Source organism: Panthera uncia, chromosome A2, assembly GCF_023721935.1.
Source record: "Panthera uncia isolate 11264 chromosome A2, Puncia_PCG_1.0, whole genome shotgun sequence".
In the NCBI taxonomy this organism is placed as follows: domain Eukaryota; kingdom Metazoa; phylum Chordata; class Mammalia; order Carnivora; family Felidae; genus Panthera; species Panthera uncia.
In genome coordinates this window covers 90,181,733-90,203,732 of record NC_064816.1, presented here as the reverse complement: position 1 = coordinate 90,203,732, position 22,000 = coordinate 90,181,733, and the positions used below count along the sequence as shown (strand labels likewise).

The window sequence follows — 22,000 nt, the reverse complement described above, 5'->3', positions numbered from 1 at the left end:
TAAATAAGCACAAATATATTAGGAAACAGATGTCACTGATTTGTTTATGTACTCATAAACTAATTGCTAAGGCAAATATTAAAACCAAACCTATATTTAGTTTCTGATTAAGGAGTTCCACATATAAAAATTGCATGGAGACACAGGGCTAAATAAATGTTTGGTCTTAAAAATTTCTTCATCAAAGAAAGAAACAGGAGAGCCAAGTTGAACAGGAAAACAATCAACAGTGTCAGGTGATAACTTTTAGAAATAGCTGCTCATTAATTTAGGTTTATATCAAGTATAAAATAAAATCATAATAATGAAAAGGGCTGAGAAGGTCTTACCTTGGCAGACCAAAATGTGGCATACCAAACCTGAATATGCAGCTTTTTAACCATCTTTCATTTGAACGGTGTTATGTTAACAAAATGATATTTGTAAGCATATTTAGCTATAGATACCAGCAAATTCCTAATACCTTCTGTTCGTGGTACATTCCACAATTTTCAAAGCAGGCTTATATACCTTATTTTATTTTCTCCTGAAGAATTACTTTTTTTGCATTCATGTAAAAAATATTAACACCCTATTTATCAACTTTCTCTAGCCTATCTATAAGTTCAACTAAATCAAATATCTTTAACCTTAGGCACTTCAGAAAGAAGAAACCAAATTTACCTATTGAGTTTGTGGACAAATTTTTTGAAGCTAGAAATGACATTAGTGCCCTGTCCCCCATCCCCCTTCCCCTGGCGTCAGGGTAGAACCCACTCACAGCTCTGGCACACATCTCCTTCAGATGGATGGGGCTTACAGCTGATGAAACAGGAATGCCTCTTCATGAACCATGGCATGTTCCATATGTCCTGCCTCATTAGGACTGCATCTTTTCCCTAATGTTACTGGAAAACAGTGCAATAGTTCTAAACTGGCTAAGGGCTGGGTCCTTTTCTTTTTAAAATTTTTCTTCTATGTCACATTATTGGAGAGCTGTGCAAATACAGACCCTTCTCTCTTATAGACCAGGAGTCTTCTAAGTAGAACGCACCCATGATGATCCACTAGGGCAGGGGTCAGTAAATTCCAGCTCAGCCAAGTCTAGCCCACCACTGGTTTTTCTCTTTTTTTTTCTATTGTTTAATTAACATATATATATATATATATATATAATAAATATATTATAAATATAAATATATAATAGAATTATTTATATAAATATATATTTATAAATATATTATATTATATATTATATATTTATTTATATAAATATTATATAAATTTAAAATATATTAAATATATTTATATATTTATATGAATATATTATATTATATATTTATATTTATTTTATATATAATATAAAATTTACCACCTTCACCATTTTTTTTTAACGTTTATTTTTGAGACAGAGAGAGACAGAGCATGAACGGGGGAAGGTCAGAGAGAGAGGGAGACACAGAATCTGAAACAGGCTCCAGGCTCTGAGCTGTCAGCACAGAGCCTGACGTGGGGCTCGAACTCACGGACCACAAGATCATGACCTGAGCCAAAGTCGGACGCCCAACCGACTGAGCCACCCAGGCACCCCTCACCTTCACCACTTTTAAGTGGTTCAGTGGTACTGCATCTGGTTCAGTGGTACTGAATATATTCCTAATGTGCAACCATCACCAAGGGTTGGGTCTTTGGAGAGTCTCCATCACCCACCCCAACTCCTGTACATCAGAGCAGAGTCAACTTTTCACTGCCCCCATCCCAACACTGCTACATTACAAGTATTCTCATTCCCATATTTGCCTCTAAAATCCTAGAAGTAGAGGTAGGTCTCAAAACCATTGGCTCAATTACTTTATCTTACCTAGGAAGGATAGATTAACAACAACACACTTACGGTTATATTGTGTTTCCTTGGATTCATAATGCATTTTTGAATGAAAAATCCATTGGATACTTATTATCCAAATCCAAACATTAGCATAGACTTAGCTCTTGTTTTCTTTGGGAAGACAGCCATCTACATCTTCCATCTACAAAGGAAGATTCTGATACACAATATGATACTTTATGGCTTATGGTAACAGTAAGCCAGAACTTAAAGAAATATCCACTGGACCCTCTCAACTACCCTTTGAAATAAGACAAATGTTATTGGTCTCAACACACAGATTTGGAAACTGAGAAATAAGAATATGGAGTTCCAGATGCCTACCCAAAGTTGTGCATCTGGTAAGAAAAAGATGTAGAATTGTAGAGATCTCAGTTCTTCTGACTTCTGCTGCATCTTACTGGAAAAGGAAAAGAGAGAGATGGCTGGATCTCATATCTATGTATATCTCTTAACCAACTTACTGGATTTTTTTTTCTCTCAAGTCCACCAAGGTATTGAAATCACTCCCTCTCAATTTCCATATACAATTGATTCTCATCATTGGTCAATTCCATATTTGTAAATTTGCCTACTCACTAAAATTTATTTGTAACCCCCAAATCAATAATCATGGGCTTTCATGGTCATTCCTGGAAAACAAATAGAGAGTAAAAAATTCAAATGGCCCAACTTGCATGTTCCCAGCTGAGGTCAAAAAGGGCAACACTGCCTTCCTGTTACAGCTCTCATATTATAAAGAAGTGTCTTTTTTGCAATCTTTTTAGTGCCATGTTTGCCACATTTTTGTTTTTGTTTTTCATTAGGGATTTTACCATTTAAAAGTCCCCTCAAGCATAGTGATAAAGTGCTTTCTAGTTTTCCTAAGTGCAAGAGAACTGTTATGTGCTTTATGGAGAAAATGTGTGTTAGATAAGCTTTGCTCAAGTGTGAGCTACAGTGCTGTTGGCCATGAGTTCAATATTAATGAATCAGTGATATATTAAGTAAGGTGTTTTTAAACAGAAATACACATAAAACAAAGTTATAGAGACATTGACTGATGAAAATATTATGGCCAGAGCTTTCCAGGAACCTAAGTCTGTATTTTTCCCAGGAGTAATGGGTCATTATTCACTAATTCATTGTTCACAGTGACTTGAAAGAAAATAACTACCATTGAATTCCTGGGTAGCTCAGTCGGTTAAGTGTCTAATTTTGGCTCAGGTCATGATCTCACAGTTAGTGAGTTTGAGCCCTGCATCAGGCTCTGGATTTTCTCTCCCTCTCTCCCTTTGTCCCTCCCCTGCTCGTATTCTCTCTCTCAAAACAAGGGAACTTTAAAAAATATATTAAAAAACATTTCAACCTTCTCCACCCCCAAGACTTTATAATTCCGTTTAAAAAAAAAAGAATTCAACTACCATGAATAATGAGAATTTACTGTAGACACAATCTCTTATGTGTTGGTTTGAGGTATATTATCTCAATCTTGTGTAATGTCAGAACCTGTCTTGGTTCCCAGTCCTCTCCCCACAGTAAGGACAACTTGAGCTGGTCAAGGTAGAACTTAAGGTTTGATTTGGGTTCGGTAAATTGGTGCTCCAGTATCACTCTTTCTTCCAAAGTAAAGAAGAAGTAAATGCACTTCCCTGATTGCAGCTATTTGGGGGCTGGCTTAAAAGATGAGGCAATTTGTTTAGTCACCTCATATGGTGACTAAATTCAAATTTATATTCCCTCCAACCAGAGAACAGGCCTGCTGCTTGCTGCTTTGATAGTGGAGACAGTAGCAAAATCCTTTGTCCCAGGCTACCAGAAAGGACACCATAATATATATATATATATATGTGTGTGTGTGTATCCTATATATATATCCATATACATATATATATCTCCAAATATATCCTATATATGTATATATCCATATATATTCTATATATATGTCTATATATGTACATATATATACACACACACACACACTTAAAAAAATTTTTTTTACCAGAAAGGATACCATAATATGTGTGTGTGTGTGTGTATTGTTTTTTTCTTAAATTTTTAAAAAAATTTTAATGCTTATTTTTGAGAGAGAGAGAGAGCACAAGTTGGAGAGAGGCAGAGAGAGAGGGAAACACAGAATATGAAGCAGGCTCCAGGCTCTGAGCTGTCAGCACAGAGCCCAACACAGGGCTTGAACTCATAAACTGTGAGATCATGACCTGAGCCGAAGTCCAACGCTTAACCGACTGAGCCACCCAGGTGCCCCTATTTCTTGATCGTATATCTAGTCACTTTCACATCTTCTGGGGGAATTGGGGACACTCACTGAATTCCTTGTTTCTGTAGTGGAATCATGAAAAACATAACTACTCTACGTGAAGTAGCTAATACTTAAGAAGACTTTTAATTTCTCTACTAAAGGCTCCAACTAAAGAAATAAGAAGGCATGAGGATCCTAGCAAAAGTGACAGCAGTGCCAATGTAAATCCATAACCATCAGTAAAATGTAAAGAAAAATAGAATCCTGTTTTTATAAAGATACGTACTTTTATGACCAGCACTGACATCAATTAGGATCTGATCTAGACTTGGCTTTTATGAATAATAATCATTGTAAGGCCAGGCATACTGTACTTGGTGCTTTATCTGCATTCTTTCACAATGATGTCTAAGCCTCATAATAATAACCCTAGGGGGTAGATGGCTTTGTCTTTGTTGTAGATGGAAATCTGAGGTTCCGAGGGTAATTTTCCCACTGCATACAAGTAAGAGACAGTTTGGATAGAATCCCGAATCTGCCTGCCTTCAAACTGGTGTATTGGTTTTCCCAGAGTGACTTCATGGAGGATTGGCTAGATAATCTGTGGGGCCCAGCACAAAATAAAGCAGGGCCCCTTGTTCAAAAATTAAGAATTTCAAGGCAGTAACCACAGAATATTCCACCAAAGAGAGGGCCCTTCTAAACAAATGGCCTTGTTGCTGCACAGGTCTCCTACCTATGAAGCCCATCCTGCCCCTATGTCACAATGCATTCCAAAAGCACAGATCTAGTGAAAATTTGGGAAGGGGGTGCTCCTATTTGTCCTTGTTGGTATGATTCATGTCTAGGCTACCATGCAAGCATTACTAATTTCTCTTGGCAGCCTTAGTGACTTTGCTCCTAACAAAAATTTCAGAGGCATCTGTAGAAACAAAAACAAATACGTAAACACAGAAAGGCTGCCAGTTGCTTGCTATGCCACTGACAACAGCAGGGGTTTTAAGTAAAACAGAAGAGTGAGATGATTTTTTTATTTGCCAGTGGTTTTCTCTTTGGAGAATCTTAAAAGTTTGATTCCTTTGCTTCCTTAACACTCATACACTTTTGTTCTCTGAACAAAGTGAATTTTTGTTCATCATTATTTCACAGTATCATTTCTAAGGACACAGCATTTCACTTGACTTGAGCTGAACTACATACAGGTAATTCTGCCACAAGGTCTTAGGACTCCCTTAATTCTTGCTCTGTTCTCTGTCAAAGCTAGCTGAATTCATGGGCATTGTGGTTCTACCTGGGAAAATTTATCAGTTTCCTCCATTCCACTTTTACATTTATGGCTTTCTCCACTTTAGTGCCTAACAAGGTATACAAGCTGGGTGGGAACAGAAGCAACCTAAAAGGAGTAAGAAAAGTTAGCTTTTGATGTTTTCCATTGCTGAGCCATCCCTCCACTCAGGTTACATTTTCTCCTATGAATCTCTTTTATTCCCCAACCAAGGAGCTCAGTGTCCTTAGGCTGATAGCATAAGGTCCCAAGCCTCCATGTCTGGCCCCTTTTCAGGGCAAGTGTTAAGAGAGCAATCAAGTTAAATTCACTTTCATGAAATGTCTTTATAATTCAGTTTCCCTCTCTGCACCCTTATCTCACAACTGCTGCCACAGGCTTTTTCTCTTGCTATTTGTTTTTACTAGAGGGAGGGATTACTTGTCAACTCAACTGCCTAATGAGTCTTAGAATCAGCTATTTCCTCTTCTACATGGGAAACTATCCCTTTTATTTTCTTCTTGTAGGGCTGGACGTAATCAGATAGTTAGATAAAAACAAATTATGTATTTTTTATAAGTATGGTTTATTCATTCCTGGTAACCATAAAACAACATAACCACTATATACATATTAATTTGGCAGTACGTGTATTTAATTTCTATTTCAAACTCTGTGTATGACTGTTCTTCAGGTCCCCCCGTCCCCCCCCCCCTGCCCCGGTAACAAATGTAGCCACTTACAATCTAACCAAAATTAAAACTCTGCTCCCACTCTAAACTCAAATCTTTCTCACCACCCACTCCCAATATACACACTTCAGATTAGGCTGTTTTCCACACTTGAGCAATATTCAACACTTTTCAAGGGAATCTGGGGTCATGAGAGATTTTTTTCTGACATGGAGCAAAGGAAACTCACAATATCTTTCAGAGCAAAAAAACCCCAGATACTCTTCAAGACTGGTCCCCTGAATTTGTTCTATGCTTTTTGTATTCGTCATCTATTGCTGCATAACAAACCTGAAACTTAGCATCTTACAACAAGAGGCATTATTTCAGTTTGTGTGGGTCAGGAAGCTGGAGGCAGCTTAGCTGGATAATTCTGGCTTGGTGTCTCTCAATCAGGTTGCAATCAAGATGTTGATTGACCAGGAATGCAGTCATCTAAAGGCTTGACTGCAGTTGAGGAAATCTGCTTCCAACACGACTGGCAAGTTGCTACTGACTATTGGTAGGGGGCCTCAATTCTTCCTGTATTAACCATAGGGTTGTCCATGTCACAACATGGCAGCTATCTTCCTCCAGAGAAAGTGATCTAAGAGGGACAGCCAGAAGCTACAGTGTCCTTTATGACCTTAACCTCAGAAGTCACACACTATCATTTTTGCAAAATGTTATTGAAAACACAGATCAACCCTGCTCAGTGTGGCATGGGACCGCAAAAAGGTATGCATGCTGGGAAAGAAGGATCATTGGGGGCCCATCTTAAAGGCCAGCTATCCTCATGGCACTCTATCACATAGGAAATATAAACTCCTTGAATAAAGCATGTGACCAAAAAGCATGTGACTGAAGAGGTATTCCCTATTATTTATTATTGAATTTGTATTCTTTGTTACACATTACACTTGTGAGATATTTTTAGTATCAATAATCACTAAAAGTCTGAAAGCAATGGGTCCAGGGGAAAAAAATCCCCTTCTAAGTAACTCCTCTGTCACTGTGCTATGCCAGTGAGTTTGCTTTGGCTGGCTCTATATTCTTTGACGTACTCCTATATTACTGACAAGATCTTCTATTCAGATTTAAGGCAAGAGCTTAGATTCTGTTCTGAAGGGTAGTTGCTGAATTATTTTTTTAAGTTTATTTATTCTGAAAGAGGGAGAGAGAGAGAGAGAGAGAGAGAGAGAGAGAGAGCAAGTGAGGGAGGGGCACAGAGAGGAAGGGAGAGAGAGAGAGAATCCCAAGCAGGCTCTGCACTGTCAGCGCAGAGCTGGATGCGGGGCTGGAACTCATGAACTGTGAGATCATGACCTGAGCAAAGTCAGACACTTAGGCAATTAAGCCACCCAGGTGCCCCCTGAATTATTTTAAGTAGGGAAAAGGCTAAGTCATATTTGCATTCTATCAGGTTTATTCTGTTACCTGTGTATAGGATGGATTGGTGGTGCAAAGGGAGACAGAGCAATACTGGAGACAGACCTGTTAAGAGTCTATTTCAGAGTCTTTTTATCACAGGTGAAGTTTTACAGTTTTCAGCACTATCATTCCTAAATTTCCTCATCAACTACACTGAAGCTCAACAAGTTGAAAGAAAAAAAGAAAAAGTCCTAACTTCTAGCATTTGCCAATTTCTGGAGCATACATACTTCCAACATGGCCAATTTCAAACCACCAACATGATGTCATGGGACAGGGAGTTGGGAAGATATATGCACAATTGGCCAGTACCTCCTGGCTCCAGCATCCACTGTTACTTTTGAGGGTTTTTTTTTTTTTTTAATGTTTATTTATTTTTAAAGAGATAGAGGGTGAGCGGGTAAAGGGCAGAGAGACAGACAGGGAGACACAGAGAAGTGTAACACAGTTGAGGTATCAATAATGCCTTTTCCCTTAATGAGCAGCAGCTATTATCTTTTTCTACAAAGTAAAACTCTGGAGACCTGCATATATATTCTTTCTATAGAGGATTTTAATGAACAAGGACCACTCAAAATTCTGATTACTAGATTCCTGCTAACGCTACCCAGTCACACTGGGTTTTTCATGAAAAATAAGGAAAATTTTCTCTTTTTCTCATCACCATCTCATGTTCTTCCTCAAAATTTGCTTAAGAATTTGTTTTATACAACAGTCTGGAAAGTTGGTATATTTCCAAACAAAACACAATAAACAAACCCAAATTCCTCATTAATAGTGGATTTGGATATGAATACCAGGCAGGCAACAGTTGTGCTTTTTCTACTTGAATTCTACAATCCTGCAGAGGTTTAGAAGAACCTTTCTGAAGTAGAGAGTGGGGAGACACCCAGCAGGTACAGGGAGAATGACCTTCTCCTAGAAAGCTTCCTCCAAATGTCAGAGATGGAGAGCAAGGGGAGAGAGCCCTATAAACTAACAAGTCAGTATGTTTTGGACTGAAGATATTTTCCTAATGAATGGAAATGGGACAGCTAATTAAGAACCAGGTCCTGTGGTTTTGTGACTTTGATTTACATCTCTTCTGGAAGGGATCTTCCCTTTTTAGTTTTTCAGTATGGAAGACCAGATACAAGCTCTTCAAAATCCCTCCTAAAAGAGTTACTGCACACAATATTTTGGAGACAACTTAGAATGTAAGTCTTTATTGCCTTTTAAAATTTTTATTTATATCTTTAAAGTGTTTTTTTTTTAACGTTTATTTATTTTTGAGAGACAGAGACAGAGCGTGAAGGGGGGAGGGGCAGAGAGAGGGAGACACAGAATCCAAAGCAGGCTCCAGGCTCCGAGCTGTCAGTAGAGAGCCTGATGCAGGGCTCGAACTCACAAACTGTGAGATCATGACCTGAGCTGAAGTCAGACGCTTAACTGACTGAGCCACCCAGGTGCCCCAATATATTTTTAAATGTTTATTTTATTCATTTATTTAGAGAGAGAGTGAGAGAACTGAGGAAGGGCAGAGAGCAGGGAGAGAATCCCAAGCAGGCTCCGAGCTGCAGCACAGAGCCAGACAGAGGGCTCAAACTCACAAACCATGAGATCTTGACCTGACCCAAAATTAAGAGCCAAACGCTTAACCAACTGGGCCACCCAGGTGTCCCATATGCCTTTTTTATAAAATGGAAGAAGTGGGAGATCAGGAACAGGAGAAGAAAACAAAAAGCAAAAACAGAACTGACAAGCTGCAAATTTCCTCAAGATTAGTCACAAGCTATGTATTTTTTATGGCAACACCACAAAAGCAATGGTGTGGCCTTATTGCAGCATATCAGGAGGTGTTGGTCTTATTATTGATAATATATGTGATCGCTCAGTTAAGGCTGTGTCTGGCAATTTTATCCACTATAAAGTTAGTATTCTCCCCTTTGAAAATAATAAGTCATTTGTAGACTTATTGAGTATTTTGAGACTAAGTAAATATGTTGGTTTTCATCAAACTCTCACAAACTAACTTTAGTTCTATTAATATTTTCCTAACTCCATCTTCTTCTCTATATTTACTTCTTGGTATTTTACTATAATAAACAGCTTTTCTTTCTTTCTATTTATATCAGCACAGACACACAAAATTTGGATTTATTCAATGGATCAGAACCCATTACTATTCATTTTGATGCTCAGATTGTCAGGTTTGGCCAGTGGGAACCTCTTCAAGCTGGCTCCTATATAATTTGTCAAGTCTCCATCATTCTTTGAGCATTTTCTACTTTCTGGAAGAGAAAGATATGCTGGGCTTGTCTTGTACTTTGCCTATCCCAGGGCTGGAATCTGTCTTTTCTCATAGGAGATCTGTTTAGGGTGTATTTGTAAAACAGGTCTTGGATAGTGGTTGCCAGTAAGCTGTATTTCTCATTTATGGCTGGTAAATCAGTCTCTTGTGAATTTGGTTTGCATTAAGGAATTCTCCAGCACTCAGTCTTCCTCACTGAACCTGTCCAACTGAGGGCCAGACTCTGAATTGTAGTGTTAGCGTATTCAGCTGGGGATGCCCAACCTGTAGCAGCTTCCGATTTCCAGAGCAATGTATGGCTCTTCCGTCTAAGGTACTACCACAGAGGGGGATTCAGTGAAGAGTGCATATGAGAAGCATCCCAGAAGGCTATAATCCAAAAACTAAAAGCCCATCCCAGGCTTCAGAAATTTTAAGGTGACTTACCTATCAGGACCACTTCTGGAAACCTCATGTTCTGAAGAATAAGGAAAGACCCTCCTATTTAACCATTTGAGAACTCTCAATCTTCAGGAACACAGACCATGAGAAAACTCCATTGATGAGGCAAATCTGGCACACTAACTTCATTCAGTGCTTTCTTGTGGAACGTTGAAATAGTCCAGTGAACTCCTAGGACCACTCTTAAAATGGGTGAAGGGTCTTGATGCTTCTGGAATAATAAATCCATGTTTTCCAATTCCTTTCCAATTGCTATTCTATAGGGCTTTAAATGGGCTGTATCTTTTCCAATTTATATATATTTGAGAAACATTTCTCAAAACATTTTCCCTTAAAGCATTGAGGAAAAGGAAACAAAAACTTGTAAAAATACATCTTTTAATAAACATCAAGAAATACAGTGCAGTTTCACTGAGGTTTTACATTGCAGTTTACAACAAACATTATCTATTATAGTGTATAATTACAAGTAAAGTAAACTGAAGAGTGGTTCTTTTTTTTTCCTCCCATGGCTGGATAAACCAAATCTGGTGCATCATATCACATTTAAGGTTGTTTTCCAAGCTGGATTATGTAAAAGGCCCTTAACATTAATAACTTGTAACAACAACAAAAAGCATATCCCCCATCACAATGATAGCTTGATGAGTACTCAAAAACTACTAAAAAGAAATGTAAATACTTGCTTTCCTTTGATGGCTTTGAAGAATAGGTATTGATAGCAATTCTGAAATATTAAAGACAATAAGGGAAACAGCTGTTTCTTTTGCCTAGTATATCCATAATAAATACTAATTTGAGTCTACAGATTATGAAAAGACTGCAAAAAATGCTTACAGGAAAAGCTGCACATTTATATTTATGATCGCACGGACTAAAACATGTCTAGTGTATTAATGGTTGAATCTGCTTTTCTTTAACATTGTTTATATAAAGAATAGGAAGATGGTAGAATTCTTGACACTTCTGGACAAATTTAGTGAGAGAGGGGACTGATATTAATTAGCACAGGAGTAAATTAATATTAATCTCAAAATTCTACTTGCCATCGTTTTGGAGTGATCAAGATTCAGCTACATCTGGGAAGAGTAAAAAGGAATGGAACTGAAGGTAATCAGAAGCTATAACTAAAAAAAACATAGTTTTGCATGCTTTATACTGATGGCATTTAAAAAGTTTACAACTGGATTTATTTGCTATATACATAAACTAGTGCTGTAATTGCGGGGGGGGGGGGGGGGGGGGGGGGGGGGGGGAAGAACCACTTACATCCACAGAAGTACCAGAATCATATCCAGATTTGCAAAGAGGCATAATAACCACCTGTTTACCATGCAACTAGCTGTTTGTGAAATATGTAATGGTTAATAAAACAAAATCCTTATGAACATAGTACTAATGTGTAGCAAATTATACCAATTAAGTCAGCAGCTCAAATTCATAAGGGTAAAGACCCAATTTCCCTGAATTTCTAAGCATTCATCTTGGTGTTAACATGATTGTACCTAAATATTACCCCTTTAGAGGAAGGATTTTAAATACTCCTTCCTCTTCAATACATCATCATACTCTCAGAGGTGAGAAGGAAACAATTTAATTTCTCTACCACTTTTGTCCATTCTCATGAATCCGACAGTGTCATTACAGTGTCTAGGCTAAGGTAGGTGCTCTAAAAGATCCAATGAACTGAATTTCTAAGTTCCAGAATATTGCTGGTATTGTACAATAAGCCTGTCTGCTAGAAAGCCACGTCGCTGGTTGCAATATATTCCTGGATCAATGACTAAGAAATTAAGACCAGCTGCCAATAAAGTCAGACTGTTCCCTGTTGTTTAACAGTTTGATTTTCTTTATTATATTAAAATTTCTGAGTGGATGGGACCTAATCTCATACTTTTCATGTATTCTGTATAGCACTAAAGTGTTGAGCAAAGATATACACTCAAGGAAATAATCAGTGACAAGGGCAGGAACTGAATCAAGAGTGAATGTGGTCATGGTGAAGCCATAACTTACTTCACTCATCATTCAAAAGGCAGTCACCAGAGTGAATCTCTGATATTGTCGCCGAAGAACAGATGCTTGTACCCTACCACTGTCTAAAAGAGAACCAACCATTTGGGCCTCTTTCTTTCTTTCTCTTTGTCACTAAAAGATTATACAGGTGCATGAGTATTACTTGGTGGATGCTATCTGAAAAAAAATAAGGCTTTTCTGCCTCAGAGAGGAAGCACCAATCCATCACATGGCCCCATTTTAACTCTAATAATACAATTTACAGAATAATTAACTTTTAAAATTATGTTAAATGTTATCTACTATTAGTTATTTAAAATGTTAGGCTTATTCTCTCTGCCATCACTTAAAATGCATTTTACTTTTAAACACTGCCATGAGGTAGAAGATAAGGAACTCACAAAAGAAAGTAATCTTCAAAATACCAAACTCTATTCAATACAATTAGCCCCGAGAGAAAAGTAAGAAAAGTTACAGCCTTAAGCTGGTAGACTGACTACTGTTAAAACATTACCCTTACCTGAAAGAAATTTCTTATATTTGAAATTGCCCTTCTTCCCAGTTTAAGGTATTATGGGAAAAGGACAATACACATTCTGAAATACTCATAAAGATCATGTACAACAGCCTCTCTTAGCCATCATTTTTTTACTTTACCATGTTGTTCTAAATCACCTCAACTGAGACACAGGTCCTTTCCACTTGAATAACTGATTAGATATCAACATAGAGGTTAAAAATCCTTCTAGCATAAGAAGCAAGATAAAAGGAATGATTCACATTTGAAATAATGTACTTTTCATAAAACTAGCAGCACTTCATTCTACCAGGACATACAAATTTGGCTTCATTGGTCAGAAACAAAGAAAAATGTATATAGGTCTAAAACAGCTCCTTGTACAAGGGAAATGTGAGGCTACAAGTTTTCTCTGAGAACTACCTACTTCCCCATTAGGTGGTATGTGAAACTACTGGAATGTCAATTTCGATGGCAGAGAGGCGAGAGCGTGCTGAATAGGGCTGTGAGTAAGTATGCATACTGGGAGGATGGGAATACAGCGGTTGCCAGAAAGGAGAAGGCAAAGATTTGCATGCACAGTACCAAATAAACAGTAGAAGGGAAGTCATAAACAGGCCCCCAGCACTAGCCATAGTAACATACACTGCGTAGTCAAATGTAAAGACTGGCTCAAATTTCTTGTTCAGATGAATGTTATAAAAGATGACCCAGATGGATGGGGAGAGGCTCACAGTACCTGCCAGGAAGAACAGCAGCCCAGCCACCAGATGGCAGCCTGCACTATTGACCAGACACTTGGCCAGTTTGATGTTGGGCACTGAGGACCTGAAGGCCGTGTTACACATTCCAATCAGGCAGAGCAGCAGGGCACCCATTGCAATCAGGATGCTGAGAGGCAGGGCAAACTGGAGGACCCGCAAGTCCAGCTGGTCAACTGATGAGTACCAAGTAGTGTCATACATCAGGCAGTCACTGCTCCCATCATATCGGGCACACTTCACCCACAGGCCAGTGTAAACAGTCAGATTCTTCTCATTTCTGTTGAATGTGATCAGTCGTAATTTCCTCCAGTTGGGAAGCAGAGTCCCCGCAAAGAGGCCTGCTACCGAGGCGATTCCACACAGGAAGGAGAGGACTGTGGCTGCATGGACATCCCGACAGCCCATGGCAGGCAGGCTTGTGCAGTACTGTCAGTCAGACTAGGGGTGACACACAAGAGGACAAATCATGAGGGGACAATAGGAGAGCAGAGCAGGAAGGGTGGTGCTGATTGGCAGCACAACTAGTGATGTCAATGCAAAGAGGGAAATTCTGTCCCTGTTTCCTATGTATAATATGAATGTATATAAACACATATGCATGTGACCTCAGAGCACAGGTACACTCACATATGCTTAGTTACCACTGCCTAGGTCATGTAGCAGCTGAAGTTGTTGAACATGAGTACTTTTCTTCAAATATGAGTATTTTCAAGAAATATTGGGGTTTCAATAAATATTGAACATGAGTATTTTTCTGCAAATCAGAAGAACCATCAAAATAATTTCAAATTCTCTTAACATCACATCTTAAAGTCTCTCAGTTGTCACTAATCACTCATTCAATGTACATATATCAAGTACTTTAATGTGTCCGGCCTTTAAATATACTGGGTTGGAGGACTCATAACTGTCAACTATAAAAAAACACAAACTCAGCCTCCAATGCTCATGAAATGTAAAATGAAACTAGCATGTGGCTGAGGTGAAGGCAGCTCATAAAAGACAAAGATGTAGGGAAAGAAGCATTACAAGACAGCAGATTGGCTAAGGAGGGACTCTGAGCCAGACTGCGAGCATTCTAATCCCCACTTCCTCATTTACTAACCAAGTGACCTTGGGTCACCTTGGGTCAGCTACAGAACTTCTCTGTAATTCATTTTCCTCATCTGTAAAATGGAAAAATAATAGTACCTACCTCGCAGAGTTCTTTTAAGTATTCAGTGAGTTAATATAATGTCCAGTACTTAAAACATGTCTGGCATGTTGGTAAGAGCAATTCAAGTGTTAACTACTTCTTAGCACTCAGTGACCAGCTCAGTGCCTGGCACACGGAGCAGGTTAAAGAATGTTTGCTGAATAAATGTTAAATAAGAAAAAGCAACATCTAACATCTCATTCCTATATACTAGCCACAGTGATAATTACAAAATCTAAACGAACTCCTCTCCAGTGAGTTAGCCAAATGAAAAGAAGAGAACAAAGACCCCTGAAATTAGTCTGCTCAACTACTTCCTGGCCGACTCAAGCTGACTTGCATGCTTTTCAGGTTATTACAGTAGTGGTTACTGGTTATTATACAATTAGTGCTCATATAAGATGAATGCAAAGATTCTTGAAGTAATGAGAACCTATATATCTCTACCAATGCTATTGTAAGAAAAGGAAAAAAAAAAAAAAAAAGTAGCCAGGCCTTTCTCTCATTCCAAATTAAAAGGCTGTGTGTGTTCTTGGGGCGCCTGGGTGGCTCAGTCAGTTAAGCATCCGACTTCAGCTCAGGTCATGATCTTACGGTTCGTGGGTTCAAGCCCTGCATCAGGCTCTGTGCTGACAGCTTGGAGCCTGTGGCCTGCTTCTGATTCTCTCTCTGCCCCTCCCCTGCTCACTCTCTGTCTCTCTCTCTCAAAAATAAATAAACATAAAAACAAAAAAATTTAAATAAATAAATAAGTAAATAAATAAATAAATAAATAAATAAAAGGCTGTGTTCTTTCTCTGTATATGACAAAGTACAAGAACCAGTATCTTATTCAGCTTTAAGAGTCTGAAACTCACTTTCCAAACCACTCAAATGTATTTTCTCTGCCTTCTATCATACCCCCAATGAGGCAACACAACAGACTAATAAGGCAGCACATTTACTTCTTTTAGTCAGATAATGATGAAGGGGCATCTTCATCATACATACTGTATGTATGTGCTCAGAGTACCCATCATCCTTTGCAGAGTCAAATATTATCTGCTGCGATGGTGGAGTAGCATTCCCAGGAGTTCAGGGGCCAGAAAGAAGATCAAAATGCTAAACTGGGTTAGCACTTGATCAAATGTGTTTGAATGGGAAGGCATAATGTTCTTTAGGAAACAACATATTTGCATATTAATATAATCACATAAACTAGGAATAACTTTACTAGCAGAAAACATATAGGTATGTATACATACCTATATAACTGTACAATATAAAATCAAAGTGTAAGCACAAGTGAATCATTTTTCAAAGTCTTCAAGCTAAACATAATTAGTTCTGAGTTTCTCCATTAATATTAGTTTACTACTTGTTTATTATGTTGCCTTCTGTCAAGATTACCAGAAGTAGAAATTGTTTATGAATATGTTACAGATGAAAAAAAACAAAGGAATTATAGCCTGAATTTATATTTTTCTTTCAAATTGGGGGGAAAAACTGTCTTGCTTAATTTTAGCAACCAACCACCTTGTTCCAGCAATGGAAACTGTGGTGCAGGTTTGAGGATGTTTATACTGGAAAAGGCTACTAATGATGTCATGCTCCAAATTTCAGCTTCTTGTTGATTTTCGTTCATTTACCTGTCTGTCTCCCCCATATGCTGTTACCAACTTGCACAGTACCTGGCACATAAGTCATTCTGGCAATACTGGAATAAATAAGTACTGGGCACTATTAGGCTACTGGTAATGTAGAACTGGACAAGGAAGTAGTTATTATAAGTAATAATTCATTCAATGAATTGATTTATTCAACTCAGTATTTAGCACAAGCAAAATACCCTAGACTGACACTGAGGCCACTAAGATCTGGACCTTGCTCCAATGTGTTAACAATCAGACTGAGAGAAAGAATATGCTGCTTTATGAGAACTCAAAATGCTAACAATCAATTATATGATTACCACCTATCAACTGATATTGTTAGATATTAAGCAAAGTGAACCAGTAAGGTACCTGTTCATAAAAATGTATCATCCAGGGTTAGAAAAAGACTGAGCAATGAAAGAGAATGATGATTTGATTAAAGTTGTGAAGACTCAAGAAAAAAGGTTCCTTCTGTTTCTCTCAAAGCCTCAAAACTCCTTTAGGCAATGCGTTCAGCATCCTAACCCAATCACAAATTCCCTCTTGCTTTCAGAGATAGGGGTCAAAAACTTGGAGTATCAATATAATTGAGATTTCTTCAATCAAGCTGTCTTGTACCACTAATTCCTACGATACAAAGGGAGTAAGAAACAAGATCAGAATGAATGACTTTAATACTAATAAATAAATTTTTGTAGTTCTTAGACTATAGACTATCAAATGACACTAATGAACAGAGGTGGGTCAATATTTACTTTGGGATCAAGTGTGTTAATATTTATACTGCATCAAATCAACACACATGTTATATCAGTCCCCTGAACTTGCTTTTACTGAAGCATTCTTAGCTCAGACCCCAGAGATTGAGTAGAAGTCCTAATTTACACAGCCAACAAGAAATGCAATGGCATTTTTCACATGGGAAATACTATTAACCTCAATTCTTTAGCTAATTTCAACCTCAGTGCTGGAATTAATGTCCTTGCTCTTTGTAACTTTCTTTGGTTGCTTTACTTTTTATGACCTGTTCTTAACTTCACATATGCATGATTTGATGTCATATATCTCACTAGAGGGATGACGTAACATTTAATAGGGATAGTTAGGAAAAGGAATGTTTAATGATTTAAAACTGAAAATAATGCTCTCAGGTTAGGATTTGTTCATATTAAGAGGGTGAAAGATCTCTACTCTTGTGCTATGCCAATTAATTCTTAATCCAAAATAAACACAAATCTGATTATTTCACTTTTTTTAAAGATTTTAAGTAATCTCTACACTCAACATGAAGCTCAAATGCATAACCTTGAGATTAAGAGTTGCATGCTCCACCGACAGAGCCAGCCAGATGCCCCTTGCTACATTTCTTACATTCAATGGCTTCCTATTTCCCTCAGAATACAGTTTCTAAGTTTCAAAACTTCCCCATGTTTTCCAAAGTTTCAAATCCCACCATCTGGTTCCTGCCAAATTCTCAATATCCTTATTGTATCAGCTTCCCATCTAACATGCTACAGACTATGTAGCCATACTGCTTTTAACTCTTCAAATTTTGCACATTTATTTATTTATTTATTTTTGAAAGACAGACAGAGTGTGAGTGGGGGAGGAGCAGAGAGAGAGGGGGACACAGAATCTGAAGCAGGATCCAGGCTCTGAGCAGTCAGCACAGAGCCCAACATGGGGCTCGAACTCACGAACCGTGAGATCATGACCTGAGCTGAAGTCGGACACTTACTGACTGAGCCCCAAATTTTGCACTTTTAAATTTGGCTAAAGGCGTTAGTTCATGCTATTTTTCCTTCTAGGACTTTCTTAATTTCATTCTATTCTTTGCTTACCTAACAGGTATTCATCTTTCTAATTTCCAAGGAGGCTGGCCCAAACCTGTTTTCTCTTCCCCTATCCCTAACCTCCCCACCAGCCCTGGTTATATGATCTGAAAGCACCTTTGTACTTTTTCTTTGGTAGCAGTGATTATGCTTATAATTCCTCATTCAACATTTATCTTTCCTACCAGACTGAATTCCAGGAGGACAGAGAGCCTTCTCTTTTATTCTGTCCCACACTGGTACACAGAAGACACTCAATTATTTGTTAAAGAAATAAACAAATAAATGTAAGGTCCACATGGGTATAGTCATGATCCAGGGAGAAGGTCACAAATTTGCTCTGTTATCAGTTTCTTTCATTCACTCACTCACTTACTCATTCATTCATTCATTCATACCCTGTGTTTTGAAGTCTCCAAGTTGCTTCTAGACCATGCCTCCGCTTTCCACTCTTACGTGACCAGTCTCTCCTATTTTTTTAAAACAAAGTTCATTTTCTTGCCCTAAAAACTTCCCAAGATAAACGAGGCCATTCCCAAGTATTTACATAGAGACTATTCTTCTAGAAATAAATATCTAAGCTTGGCAACACTAGTTAACTTCCATAGTGGTCAATGGATCAATCAATTACAACAGTGTTGAACCTGGTGTTTTCTACTTAATAGGTATGTTACTAGTGGATATACTCCTTTATTAAGAGTGGTTAATATATCAAATTAATGTTCATCAAAGCAAAACTATTTTTAAAGCAAAACTATTTTATTTGTACTTAGATTTTCTTTTTAAAAGAGCAATGGAGAAAAAAAAAAGATAAACACCTTTTTGTCACATGAAAATCCCTTATTAGGGACTGCAGAAAGTATGTAAGGTTAAAAACACACTAACAAATCTAAGTAGCACTCCTGAACACCAGCTAGGTCAAATATACAGGTGTCTGGGCTTTTTGTTTCCATCTAAGAGGCAACCTGGTATTACAGTCCCAGCAACCAAAGACCCAAATGCCAGTCACAACCTGGGCAAGTCATCTATGTCCTCTGAACTCAAATATCTCACCTATAAAATGCCATCCAAGGTAGCTGTAAGACCATGAACAGTAAAACCCTTTGTAAAACAGACTATGGTCAGAAATTTAAGTTTATAATGATTACTAGTAGGCTTATTTATTTTCTTGAGCTAGGAACACACTTTTCTTCCAGATCTTAGCAAACAATCACACATGGTTACAGCCATAAAACAATAATAACAGAGCATTCTCTTTAGAGTAGTTACTGAGCACATCAAATGAAGTCTCTGTTTCAAAACAGGCACTTCACATTTGTCACCTATCTGTTCCATGGTGACTTTCAAAGAAGTAGATGGATAAAATTTGGTACGCAGTGAAAGGTGATCAAATGTATCATTTCAAATAAAAATATTTTCAAAAAGATATCTATGGTTTTGAATAGTGTTCAAAGAAGTCTAAGGCAGGAATAATGGCTAACAGCTTTAGGAATTCACAGACCCATCACTATGTAATTTTTTTCAGGGATAATCCCAGGAATAGCTATATGAGAACACATGTGTAACAGCAGCTACATTAATTCTTGATGGTAACACTAGCAGTCCCTTCTACCAGTAATTTGAGTTATTTTAGAAACTGTAGGTCAATCATTGCACTCACAAGGGAGATCTATCTTATAACTTTATTTTGCTGAACAAGAGAAAAACATGACATCTCATATATGGTGGAAAAAGGAATAGGAGTAAAATCAAAGAATGTACTTACTCTTTGAAGTACTTGACAGCTCTAAAACAACTTTAATCAACTTAGAAGAAATATATGCACATCTGAATAGACAGTAGAGATGATCTGGGCCTAAAGAAATAGGGAAAATGTCCCAAATTAACATGATACTTCTTTAAATTATGTGTGTTTAGATATACACACACACATATAACGTACACACACATATATATAACGGATTTTTTAGATCCTTCTGATGATTACGAATACGGAGAGCCAAGGAAACACTGTGCAGTTAGTTGTCTTGAAAGTAAAAGAAATTTGTTTCTTTTGTACCTTTTAAAAGAATACTGATAACAAAACTAGGCTGAACAAAAGTTGATCTGCATTGTGCATCCTACACTTTGCAACTAATTTACAATTCCACCAATGGCTCTACCTGCCATTTAAGTATGTTACCATAGATCTATTTTAAGCATCAACAACTTCCTTTTCAAACTATTTATCACAATAGGTAGGACGAGGATACAAACTTGTAAAAGCTTCAGAACTTCCTGGATTAAGGCATTTATCACTAGCCCTATTATTATTATATAGAATGTTGTCCTCAACAGTCTGCACAGAAGAGATTTCAATCAAATTGTAATTTTTCTTTTCTAAATGTATGTTTCTTGAGTTAGTATCATAGAATTCCTCACTCCAAATTAAGGTAAGTTGATTTACAATTAAAGACACACACTAGGATCCCTCACTTTTCATTTTAAGTGGGGTCACCAAATCTGGCCTTCCTCTAACGTGGTGACGAGCCCCCTCCAAGGCGTTATTACACACAACTTGGGCTTCAGAGTAAACCAAGCTTCCAGAAAAACCCGCACTCCTTCTCCTTTCCTTCAAGCCCTGTCCTTAGAAGCATCAGAGCTAGCAGACAGAAAGAAAGAAAAAGAAAGGGGAAAAAAAGCTCTCCTGGTTAGAGCCAATGGAAAGAGACCGCAACAGTGACTGTGAACAAGCCCATCCCTGGAACACTGAGTGGGTCTGAACCAAGAGCAGGTCATCATTACACAACCAGCTGGTGATTCAAAAATAGCAACTTCCAGCTCCACACCTCACACCCCGCTAGCCAAGCCCAAGCCCTTGGCTGCTGCGGCAAGACACCTCGACATTTCCATACTCCTCTGTACAAAATAATTTTTTAAAGCCTTATAAAATACCTCCTCACTCAATTTTCACGTCCACAGATGTGGTCAACAGTTTTCAGGGTCCCTGATTCTCTTCGACTTAGCTATTTCACACAAAATCCTCCACTATTTATGCAAAGGACCCAGATTCTTGACGTCCACAGATGTGGTCAACAGTTTTCGGGGTTCCTGATTCCCTTCCACTTAGCTATTTTACACAAAATCCTCCACTATTTATGCAAAAGACCCGGATTCTTGACCACACCTACCTGTTTCTCACATCCAAGACATTTCACTCGCCGACACTGAGGAGCTTCTTAGAGCGTCTCCCTCGCGGCGTCCCAGGAAGTGCGTCCCCAGCGAGCCGCACCGGAGGCTTCTGGGAGCTTAGTCAGGTTCTCCCGAGACCCTAATCAGGAATGCCCTGAATGACTGAGAGACTACAATTCCCAGAAACCACGGGGACGCCGGCCGCAGGCAACATCCTGCGACCACCTCTCGCCGATCTCCCCAACCTCCAGCCACCTTATTCCTCTTGCACCTTCAGTTCCGTCCAGGTTTCAGTTACAGGTGCTTAAAAAAAAAAAAAAAGTTAAACGAAACAGAAGTAAAAATACTTTTGAGTTGGGTGCTTAAGTAAATATTTACTACTAAATGTGATCTCCCCTTAAGATTTGTTAGCAAAAATCCTTACATACTTTTTTTCATAAAACATTTATAGAGTCACAAAAAGGAAAACAGCTCAAATTGATTTGGAATATTTTCAAAGATAGAGAATTTGAATGGTACAATGAACACCCATACACTTACGCTCTAGATTCAACAATTATCAACATTTGCCACATTTATCTTCTCTCCACTTATATGTATGTGATCACTATGATGATAGGCATCGTGAC

The 22,000-nt window shown here is 38.1% G+C and overlaps 1 protein-coding gene across 2 annotated transcripts in view; it reads right to left on the bottom strand.

Annotated features, from left to right (window-relative positions):
* Positions 1–21,665, bottom strand: part of CLDN12 (claudin 12) — a 67,577-nt gene extending 45,912 nt beyond the window's left edge. Inside the window, exons 1-3 of one of the 2 annotated variants that reach the window (XM_049641426.1) lie at positions 21,371–21,665; positions 19,966–20,055; positions 11,031–13,977 (exon numbers count right to left, since the gene is read on the bottom strand). In XM_049641426.1, coding sequence (XP_049497383.1) covers positions 13,210–13,944 — 735 coding nt within the window. In that variant the 5' untranslated portion in view covers positions 13,945–13,977; positions 19,966–20,055; positions 21,371–21,665 and the 3' untranslated portion in view covers positions 11,031–13,209. Of the gene's footprint in view, positions 1–11,030; positions 13,978–19,965; positions 20,056–21,370 lie in introns of those variants that run through there. The other variant, XR_007459992.1, reaches the window with a different exon arrangement.
* Positions 21,666–22,000: the final 335 nt, after the last annotated feature.